Here is a 12118-nt window from a genome sequence, read left to right as displayed (position 1 = left end):
AATTGTACACATACAGATGGATAATCCTAAAGATATAAATATATACATCTCTGTGATATACTTAGATGATTAATCTCACAGGTAAAGGAACAAGGAGAAAATTATCATGTTTATAACTGTTAAAACACACTCAGCATATCAGTTTGTAACATAAACAAAAACAAATTCAAAAATATAGTTAAAGCTGCTACAAACTCAGAATCTGTCTGCAGTCGATGCATATTTAAGACAAAAGTTCTGTGCCTTGCATTTCATCTAAAATACACAGCCTAGGAATAAATTCCAGTAATTAAGTTTCCTGCATTATATGAAGTTCAGATGATGTAACATTGTTCTTGGGAATCATTAACAAGAGGATCTAATTAGATATCAAGATTCTCATTGTAAAAACAACAGCTATTTGACACCTAAAGTACCACTTGGAGACAAACACTTCGATGACATAATTTATGACTTCCAAGAACTAGTCCAACAAAAAAATTCAGTATCAACTTCTATACTTTATTGGCCCTGGAATATTACAGCAAAATCCAACCCCAGTTAATAATGAGGCAAGATGGTAGGACCAATAAAAGTTGTGTCCAAAACAACACTTATCTACGCATTCAGCCTTTGGTTCTCATAATTGTGATGCTGCCTTTTCCTCCTTCCGTGCGGATTTTTGTTTTCCCAACTACAGGCTTCCCAGAGAAAGCTGAAGTAGGGTAAGAAGCAGCAGGATCTTCATTACCTTTCTTTGATTTTGAAGGAGGTGGAGTGAGAATCCGCTGGTTTATCTCCTTCAGAGTTACGTCTCCATGAGCCCCACTGGGTTTAATGAAGGCAAATGGATAGGCCACAGAAGCAGCCAACTTAGTTGGAGTCCGTATGTAAGACTTCCTACCTATGCAGGCAAAACAGAGATCCAAAACCAGTTAGTTTTATTTTATTATTTTTTGTATATATCTATATTGACACCAGGCATAATAATCTTGCTGCACCTCATAATGTTGTAACCTCAAGCTTAAGGACATCAACTTGAAGAGCACACATGTTTAAAATCTCTTGTAACCTTAGTTTGTTTGTTTATTTGTTTTTTCCCTATTTCTGGCTTAGGGTTTCATAACCGTTGTTAGTCATAAGTAGGTCACTAAATCCAAGCAACAAAGGGATAGTTGCCACATTGTCACAGGGATAACTGTTATAAGAGGATCCATTGATCTTTTGAGAACAATAAATATAAGCAACAAGAAAACATGGGAACAGAGAAAGACCTTTAAAAATAATTTTTTGCGGGGTTCGAGAAACTTGTTGTTGGACCGCATTAGCTTCATACTCTTGTGGGAAGTCACACAAATCTACAAGAGAAAACAAATTCAATAATATAAATAATGGTGCACAGAGGGAAAATAGAAAGAAGATAACAAAGAAACAATGGTACATAATATTCAAGGCAAAAACAACCCCACATACCTCCAATATCAAACTGAATATCAGATGCCCCAGAGAAATTCCTAAATCTCACATAATAAAGGAATCAGATTGACAAAATTAGTGGTCACACTAAAAAGCTTAAGTTCAGAGAAGCATACATATCATCAGGGCTGAAATTCATCTCAGTATCATTAAAGCATTCTGCAAGCCACTCTTCAGATGAGTGATCCAGGCTCTCATAAGCAGAAGCAGATGCATTTCCTAAGATATATTGCATTGAGATTAGAAACTAAGAATAATAAATTATAGTACATAATCATAAGAGAAAAATATTCCAAGAGATGAACCTGGAGGCCCAGAAACCCAATATGATGTTTCAGGGAAAATCTCTTCAATTGAATCCTCCCTCTCCTAAACATAGAATAGAACAAATGATTACAACAACAACAATGATGATGATGATGATAATATCTTCAGCAAATGTGAAGTAAAGTTAGTGTAATTTGAGTGCCATGACACTGGTATTGGACTAGTTTTAGTTCCAACAGTTATATTGGTCACAAAAATACCAAACTCAAAATTCCTATAGGGAAAAAAATACAAATCCATTAAATCTTAACAACTTAAATAATTAACACAGTCATACTACATAATTACTACAAATGAGTTACAGCCTAAATGAATATCACATTATGTGGATAACAGTCTTTTTCCTAATTAACAATATAAAAGGTTCCACTAAAATAGAAATATGCAGATATTTATCAAGCAGTTCTAATATGTTATCTATTGTGCATCAGATTTCTGCTCCAGAGCTTGAAAAATATTTTTCTTTTCCACATCACAAATTCAAAACAGATTTCAAATAGATCAATTGAACCGTGTGAAATTATTTTCATTTGACAATTAAGACAAGTCAAGAGTTACCCCGCACTCAATTGATTTTAGGAATGCAGATGACTTCTCTTCATGGGAAGGATCCACAGCTTGACTGTTAAACTGTAGCATCCGGCGCCTCTTTACTTGTGAAGAAGTCTCTCTACATTCTTCTGGTTCCTTGGTCATATTCTCTGAAAACAAAACTATCAAATTATTAAAATAAAGAATAAGGCACCATCCACTGAATTGGACATACAAGCGAGATTATGTCACAAGATAACGAGATCAAATGAAGGATGAGGGGAAAAAGATACCACTATGAGAAACATGGTAAGCCAAATCCCCGCAAGCCTTGATGGGGGTTGTTTCATCAAGCATGTAGGAAAGATCTTCTTCATTCTGAGGCACTCCATTCCATAGGCATTCAGATATGTCTGCTCAAAACAATCAAACCAACTCAAACATCCCGACTTTGAGTATACAAACCAACAGCAAATTATGAAACAGAATAAGAACTTACCACTATCGGGATCCTTTTGGAGACAGTAATCCTCCCTATGCCAATTCCATGACCCAACACTACCATTTCAAGAAAAGAGGAAAGCAAACCCGTGTTCATAAATAAACATTTCTAAAGCTAAACAAGGTAAATGCATAAATCACAAAAGTTTAAGTTCATGCTAATGCCAATGTGAAAGAAATCTAAGGAGCTCACGACCCAAATCTACATTGATAGTTTTCTCCTATTTAAGGTGCAAATAAAACAAATTTCAAGGACTTAAAAGAGAAATCCCAAACAAGCATCATGATGGGAGCACCTAACAAATCAGAACTAGAAAAGTAAAATGACAACAATTGGAAGCATCGTTCAGCAGAATCATACTTTTAAAAGTAAACTAATGCGCATTCTACTTGGATCTAAACACACAAACAAATCAGAATCAGGTCCAACAAATGAGTAAAGAAAAAGCAAAAGAAAAAAGAAAAATAAATAAATAAATAATGACCCACCAATTAAATCAGAGCCCACATCTCATCCTCATTCTCATTATACCCTCAAAGATAAACCCAACAGTTATTTTTTTTTTTTTTTTTAAAACAAATACTTTTGACTAAAAAATCAAAGAAAGTCAAGCAAAATGCATTTTCCCAACAAAATAAAAATAAATAAAATAAAAATTTGGGGGAAGATAATAAACCCAGATAAGATTGTACATTATAATTTTTCAGAACAAACCCAGATACACATTTCAAGAAAAACAATAAACATGCAAACCCAGTACCCAATCAGAGAGAGAAAGAGAGAGAGAGATTTACTTGTCATTGTTGTAATCCATTTTCAACAATAACAACAACAACAAAAAAAAAACCACAGCCCTTCTTCTTCCTCTTCTACCACACTACAACAGCAAAAGTAGCCGTTACTTGAAAGATCGATTTCCTCACTCTTCTCTGTAAATATAAATATATAAATACAACTCTCTATGTGGGTTTCTTTTTTCTTTTCTTTTTTGAGTCTGGTGGTGGTGGTGATGCTTGAGATGTGTGCTATTTATTTTGTTTTGGAAAACAAAGAAAAAAGCGCCGACTCTCACTCTCTCTCTCTCTCTCTCTCTTTCTCTTTGTCTCTTTTTTTTTTTTTTTTTGGTTTTGTGTTGATTTTTTTTTTTTTTTTTTTTTCTTTCCTGGTTGGAAGTTTTTAGTATCAGTGTGTGTGTGTGAGAGCGTTAGGCTGAAATATCGGACGGACATAAGAGAAAAAAAAGGGACAGTGAGTGAGTGAGTGAGTGAGGTCCACACCACACGACTATTGACTATGACTACTATACTATACTGCACGCTTTTACTCTCTACGACCCCACTCTAATCCGTCTCCTTTTTAATATCACAACACCAATTTTTTTTTTTCTCTTTAATTAAAAAATACAAACTCTATTATCAAAACCAAAATTTTAAATTTCATCCCCAAAAAAAACAAAAATTTAAACAAAACAAATCCACCAAATAACTAGCCGTAATAATTTCCAACATATTTTTCTTTTTTTGCAATTATTATCTTGTTCTAAGATCATTGTTAGCCTCAATTGTTCAAAATATAATTGAGGATAAGAACTTTTTTTTTTTTAATTAACAATTTTTCAAAATACTCGTTCTTTATCTTATACTTTATTTTATTAAAATATAATTTTTTAATTATTTTCTCACTTTTCAAAACATTTAACTTTTTTTTTTCATTTCGGTTACGAGATAAAAAAAAGTGTATGGAAAATGAATGCAAATATTTATTATTTCTCCCACTTTTTAAAGCATTGTAGCAAGATATTGTTTTAAGGGATGTGTGAGGATTGAGGAAGCCAATGTGGGGGTTTTCCTTTTTGGGGTTTATTTCCTAAATTAACTCCTTATCTTTTTTTTTTCTTTTTTTTAATAAAACTAATATGAATACTTAATATATAGTTCCATTCTCTAAAAATAATGTACCTAATATTATTACAAAATTTATTTTATTTGGTTTAAGATTTTAAAAGATTTTTTTAAATTTTGACACAAAAATCATAAATGAAAAAAAAAATGTTAATCGATGTAGGTATGTCTATATATGTTAAGTATTTTTTATATTTTAATTTTTTATTTAGTCGCATATTTATGTTATTTTTATATAGTTTCATACGATATTATGAAATTATAAACTAATTAAATATTTAATACAGTAGTATTTTCTATTTCAATTTTTGACTATGTTTTCAAAGAAAATAACTGATGAATAAAAGACATGATATTTATATTTATTTAATATATTTCTTCATTCACTTACTTTGCTTTTCTTTTGTCCGGAAAAAAAAAATGCTCTGTTTATCATTTTAATCAATTTAAATGATGTCTTATCATTTTTTTTTTCATTTTAATTGTTAAAACATCTAAGAGTGTCTTTGGTAAGAGAATTTTTATTTTTGTTTTTAAAATAATATAAAAATAATTTTCAAAAAATTGAATGTAAAAAAGGTTTTCAAATAATAATTTTTATATTATATATGATTGACTCCCACTTTTAAGAACAATTTTCGAAATACTTAAGGGTTTGATTGGTAAAAAGATTTTTGTTTTTGTTTTCAAAACAATATAAAAAAAATTCAAAAAATTGAACTTAAAAATAGTTTTTAGATAATAATTTTTATATTATACGTGTTTGATTCCCACTTTTAAGAATAATTTCAAAATCCTGAAAACAAAAAATAATTGTTTGGGAGGTTATTTCTATTTTTGTGATTTAAAAAAAAATATTTACAAAAGTAACTTGTAGAATCTATAGATTACTTTTTTTGTGGATAATGATAAGGGAATATAGCTCATCTTGTACTTTTTATGATAAGTTTCAAATTTGAAGTATGAAAATTTTTTTGTGATAAAGATAAGCTCCTTAATTTAAGAGATAAATGAATTTGGACAAATATATGGAGTTCACTGTTTTCAATTTTTTACAATTATATCATTAAAAACATTTTTTGTATCTCAGGAATATAGAATACAGTTTTTTTAAAACTATATTTAGAAAATATTAGCCAAACAATAAATTCAAGTGTGGGACCCACTACTTTATGGATTGCAAAACAAAAATTATATGTAAATACTCTTACCAAACAGGCCCTAAAAAAAATGATGTGAGGGAATAGAACTAATGTACCTTTCTTTGCTTTTTCTTTTTTTTTTTTGGGTAATGATAAGTTTTAAATTTTAAACATAAGAATTTTTTTGTGATAAAAATAAGCTTCTTAATTTAAGGGATACAAGAGTTTGGGCAAATCTATAGAGTTCATCTTTTTCAATTACAACTAGAAAATTATTTTCTAAATACTATATTTCGAAAACATTAGTCAAACAATAGATTCAAATGTAGGATCCACCATTTTATAGTTTCCAAAAAAAAATATTGTATTTAAATTCCCTTATCAAACCTGCCCTAAACAAATTGAGGTCTGAAGATATTTAATCCTCTTTCCCCACTTAATTTTTAAAACATCCAAAATTAGGATAAAGAGATAACTATTCGTCTCCTTAGTACTCTCCTCTCCCTCCATACCTCTAAACATGCAAATAAACATTTTCAACAAAATTTGTCATTTGTTTGACAATCTTGCTAAATACTTTTTTTTTCCTTTTCATTTTTAAGCTGAAGTTGGAATTCTGAGTTTTAGCGTTAGGGTTGTTTAGTGCAAAATCCAACTTAGTAAATGACATAAATATACTTTTCTATTCACTATTTTTTTTTTTTCAAAACGATACCAATGCTTATCCAACAACAACAATAAAACGAGAAAAGTTAACATATGTTCTAAAAGTATTGTTTTATAAAATATTTTAGAAATTTTTTTTGGAAAAATAAAAAGGCAATTAATTTTTTTACAACTTTTTATATTTCCCATAAAAATAGCATCAAAATTTTCTTAAAATTATCTACTAACAAATGCCTTAGGGTATAATAAAATTTGGCCATTAATTTGTTTTTAAATTATAATATAAAGCACTTTTATAATCAACTTGCCTTTCTTTAGGGGAAAAAAAAAACATAATACCATATTTTGTATTCGGTAGCAATTTAAAACTCTACTTCTGAGAGCAATCACAAATGGATTCTTTTATATTCATTAGCAATTTAGAGTTTTAAACTAAGCTCATTGGATCCAAAGTTTGTTTTTAAAAAAATAATAATTTCCAAGAAATATCAAAGCACACACACTTTTCTTATATTTGGCATACAGAATTTGCAATTTATAAGAGTAATTATTCAGTACACTTGGTAGATTGCACACTCTTCTTATATACGTAATAGTCATTATTCACAAGTTTTTTATAAAATAATAATAATAATAATAATAATAATAATAATAATAATAATAATAATAATAATAATAATAAAAAAGATTGAAAGATAGAATAGAATTTTATTTTATTGCATTTTCTTCGTGATAGTGCAGGCAAGGTTTGTACATCATAGCTTTTATTCAAGGCAAAATGGGTAAATACCCTTAATTTTAAAACCATGTAGCAAAATACCACTCTTTCCAGAGTATTTAATAAAATACCCCTATTTTAGAATTCGATTTTAACAAAATCGAGTTATGTAAAACTCGATATCCTCAAAATTAAGTTCTATGTGTATTTTTAAGTATAATTCGACATTACTAATGTCAAGTTCTACTTAAATTTTCAAAATATTTTAAGTGGTAAAAAATGTTGAATTTCCACTTATAACTCGATTCTTTTAAAATCCAATTCCAAAAATAGAGGAATTTTGCTAAATACTTTGAAAAAGTGAAGTATTTTGCTACATAGTTTTAAAATTAAGGATATTTACTCATTTTGTCCATTTTATTCAACAACAATAAATTTTACCAACTAAGTGTCTATTTGGCGAAGATTATTTTTGTCAACTTATTTTACTATTTATCTATATTTACTATTTTTCATGGGTCTCACTGTACTTTTTGGTACCATTTATGAGTTTTACTATATCATTTCAGCTAATTTTTATCTTTATTTACAATATTTTTAGCAAAAAAATTTAATTTCAACAAAATAAGCAAGTCCAAACCAACTCTAAGTTAACTCATACCACATGATACTCGTGCCAAAGTAAAATCCTCCAATAAAAGAGAGGGAGCTGTGAAAGTCATAGGTTCCCACGCAGGCAGGACATCTTTTGGGTTGGTCTTAGAATGTAGTAGTTATTTATATGACTATTCTTTTTGAATTAGGCGCTTGTACAGACTTTTTTAGGTGCAAGGCGACTGGGGTAATAATTTTAAATTTAATTAGACATCTGACATTTCTCTATCGAGTTAAAGTGTCTTGGCAGTCGGTGGAGTTGGGCATGGGAGCATTAGAAAAGGTAAGCAAAAAAAAAAATCAAAAAATAAAGAAAAATATTCTAACTGCCCAATAAAATAAAAAGTAGAAAAATCTATACAATTTCACTTCAATGCATTGTAGAAGATACATGGATTTATACATCATTGATAAAAAAAAAATTTATATAAAAATGATAATATATGAGAAAGTGTACTTTGATCACGACATTGGTCATTTGATTTTTAATGATGGGGGACCCTAAATATTGAAATCTTATCACTGATAGACATGAGAAAATACCATGTTCATGATATGTCACAATCTTTATGGTGGTTGCATTTATTTCGAATAATATGAGCTTTGCCGCTCCTGACTGCATGCTTATCCTCATCAAACAGAAATCAAGCCTTTATAATGCTAGTGATTTGTATATAGTATAAGTAGTTGGACAAAATTCTAAATTACCCCTTAAAATATGGAAACATTGATTTTACACCCTTATGTTTGAAAATTTAATCTCAATGTCTAACATTATATAATGTTTTGATTTGGGCATTTTTGTTTATACTCGCCAATAACATAGTCGTTAAATGTTATATAAGCTCAACACAACATAGCTTTTTTCTACTAAAACTATGTCATTTTAAGTTGTGAACACTTCATTTTGTATACTAATAACTTAAGTATAAGCTAAACAAAGCATTGAAGGTTGCCAAAATTTTTTTTTTTTTAACTTTAATATTGCATATGTACCTAAGGAAAATTTTTAGGTACTTTCAGAGCATGAAGAGATTGTGTTCCCTCCTCTCTCATTCATAGTGAACCTCATCATGAATGTGAGCGGATGAAAAATTATTCTCAATATTCCGGGAGTATCTAAAAATTACTCTGCAGCTAACAGTAATAAAAGCCCAAATATAGAATTTTTTTTAATGAAAATTGATGCAAAACTTTGGTCCCACATTAGGCATTTCTACCTCCATCATGTTTACGGCACCATCATGTCTAGACAGTGGATTTGCTAAAACATTAGGGTTGAAGTTTGAAGATTTGGATTTGGATTTGAAATTAATAGATTTTAAACCTAGGAATTTCAAATCCATTGATTTTAGGAGTTATTTCAAATCCAAACATTTTAAAGGCTTAAAATTTTTGGTGGATTTGTCAAATCCAAATCTTAAACCTTTTTTATACTTTCCAAACAAATTATTTTGATTTTAATCACTCAAATCCAAATTTAAATACCCAAATTATGTCATTAAATACACCATAGACGTCCTTGCTTCTTCAAACTTTAGAATCTTGTGGTCGATCAAATCTTGGAGCTTATGCCTTAGTTGCTAGCAACCTTCCAAGGAGTAAGGAGTGCACAAGGACACTATATTGGGATTTGCAAGTCTTTCTTAGATTTTTGTCTCTTGGAAGGTAGCCTTCCTTCATCCTCAGGATTTGTGGTGCAATAGGATTAGGTACATTCCAGCTGCAGAGGTGTAGGATTGTTGGGCAGTGCTTGTACTACTATGTAGTCTGGCATTGGAGATTGGTCCTTCCCTTTGTCCTTCCAAGACCATAGGTACTTCTCAATCTTTCTTCTTTGGTCTTTACTCAAAAGGGTCAGCAATGTTATTATGTCGGTAATTCTCTTTCATTTGACACCGTCTTCAATTCTAGCCTTTCTCCTATTAGTATCTATATCAGGTTAACGAAAAAATGGACTTGATTTCCAACCATATTCTCATACTATGGCAGCTTAAAGGCATCGATGGAAGATTAGAACTATCTCTTTCTCAAGTCATCAGAGACTGAACTTTGTCTATGCATTCCCTTCATTTTTGTGCATACTACTGAATGTCTCCCTACTCTTCTTTTCCATCATTTTTAGATTAAACCGATCAAAAGTAGTGTTAGAGTTTAAGGTCTATCCACCAATTCAACTTCTTTAGTTTGTGGTACCACACTACTACTAGTTCAGTGACTCAATAAGGATCCTGGAAGATGTGGATTAGAAGTGGATCATTGTCTGGACGTCGTATTCTTATTTTTTCTTTTTAAAAGCATATCATTGTTGGCAAGTTTTGAATTTAAAATTCTAAATAGCTTCATATCCTTAATATATCTTATTATTTAGTTATTTTTAATAAGATAATATGGTTATTTTTTGTATTTATGGAAAAGTGGACAATAAATAATACAACTATTGAGTTAAATGCATTATCCCCTAAGTATGGGACACTTCAATCAACCCCTATACATTATTAAAAAAGAACACATACAACATGTCAAAGATTACAGCACAATAATTGAAGGAAACACTTTAAAGTTTAAAACCAAATCAAACAAATATTATTAGACATGGAAAGTCAATTAATTAAATCAAACCTAATAAGCATGCATTGACAAAAACGATTTTATTCTAAACATATTTAAATCACATTAAACAGGGAATAATTAAGAGAGAAAACTATGACAAATCATTAACTATATTCCAATCCTACATATTCAAAGCCAAACAGATCACAAAACACATAGGAAAAGAATCAATTTAATAAAAACATGGCTTTTTGCCTAATTTGGGTTTGGGATGTGTACACATACGTGACCTTGGGTTAAGATCGATGATGCATACACATCCTAACACAAAACTTGTAGTTTACACGTTCAGACAATAAAACAAATTAACATAAATATAAAATAAACTACATTATTGATATAACACAATAATGAAGTAAATGCACAAGAACAATAAGAGCATATCATAATCAATCCAAGATTGGATTAATACATATCAAAAAAGTTAAAAACTATCAAACAAATCAAACATAAGAATTTAAATGAACTAGATCAAGAAACTCATGTGAATCCTATTAAGCAAAGAAAGAGATCATTGAAAGAATACTCAACTTACTACTTAGGTTCATGATTTTAGAATCTTTTTTAACAAACCCCTTAGTGCCTATTGTTAGGGTCATATTTTCTATGTAATTGGCTAATCTTTTGACAAAGTGCATTTTACTTGTAATTTGGTAGATCTTAGTTGGATTTGATACATATCAAGTGGAAGTATTAAAGACATGAATATTGATCTAAGAAACAAGTGAAGAAAAGTTGTTTTACTAAAACTCGACAGATAGCTGTTATCGAGAATTAATAAGAAGCTTGACACATAACTCAACACAAGCTCAATCTATCGAGAACTATGATTTCAAATTTTCCAAATCTAAAATTCGGCCCATGTTGATGTATTTGTTTAGTGTTTATTTTCTCACAACCCTAGACATATATAAGGCTTATTTTAAAAGCCATCATATACGGATACAGAGACCAAGAGTTTAATTTTCTTTGTAAAAAGCTACTACTTTTGTATGCCATAGGGTTTTGTAACCAAGTACATTCTGATCTTCATCGTTCATGAAGTGAAGAACTTTGTAGCCAACAACAGTAATTCAAATTGCTGGAGTTAGTCACGTATTAGGATCTGTGCAAAGGAGTTGGTCACAGATTGGAGATTTGTGCAACAAAGGAAAGAAGCCTACTACAAGATCAAACCCAATTGAGTATTGGAGCGAAGGTTCAACTATAGGTTGGTATTTCAGAATAGGCCAAGGTAGTGGTAAGATTCCTTATACTTGTAACTGCTTGATTGTTGATTAGTGGATTCTTGGAAGTGGTGACCTTAAATTCACCTGGTGGGGTTTTTGCCTTACGAGAGGTTTTTTCCATTTGTTAACAAATCACCGAGTTATTTATTTTCTGCTGCATATTAGTTATTTGATGATTTGTTAGTGCCTCCACGATTTGCATGTAATTTGATTTAATTAATTAACTTGAGTAATTGAATTAATTAACTGGGGTCAAAATATCTTGACCCAACACCTACAACACAGAGATTAAATTGAGATAAGAGAACACAATAGAACTTAGTAATCACAATGCAAGAACAAACTAATTTGAAAAACGTTTTTGAAAATGAAAATAAAAA

The 12118-nt window shown here is 30.0% G+C and overlaps 1 protein-coding gene across 2 annotated transcripts; it reads right to left on the bottom strand.

The window, feature by feature from the left end:
* Window positions 1-222: 222 nt before the first annotated feature.
* Window positions 223-3878, bottom strand: LOC142618721 (protein XRI1). Of its 2 annotated transcripts, none has more exons than XM_075791712.1 (9): window positions 3610-3878; window positions 2813-2871; window positions 2607-2726; window positions 2341-2483; window positions 1761-1824; window positions 1572-1674; window positions 1453-1493; window positions 1254-1337; window positions 223-883 (listed from the first exon to the last, which is right to left on the bottom strand). In XM_075791712.1, exons 1-9 carry the CDS (start codon window positions 3627-3629, stop codon window positions 606-608), a joined length of 912 nt encoding a protein of 303 aa, XP_075647827.1. In that variant the 5' UTR covers window positions 3630-3878; the 3' UTR covers window positions 223-605. The 2 variants fall into 2 exon arrangements, with proteins under 2 accessions (XP_075647827.1, XP_075647826.1); XM_075791711.1 differs by having other exon boundaries at window positions 2341-2495; window positions 3610-3820.
* Window positions 3879-12118: the final 8240 nt, after the last annotated feature.

Source organism: Castanea sativa, chromosome 12 (assembly GCF_040712315.1).
Source record: "Castanea sativa cultivar Marrone di Chiusa Pesio chromosome 12, ASM4071231v1".
Lineage (NCBI taxonomy): Eukaryota > Viridiplantae > Streptophyta > Magnoliopsida > Fagales > Fagaceae > Castanea > Castanea sativa.
Note: the sequence above shows the minus strand (reverse complement) of the source record. Positions and strands in the feature narration are given on the sequence as shown.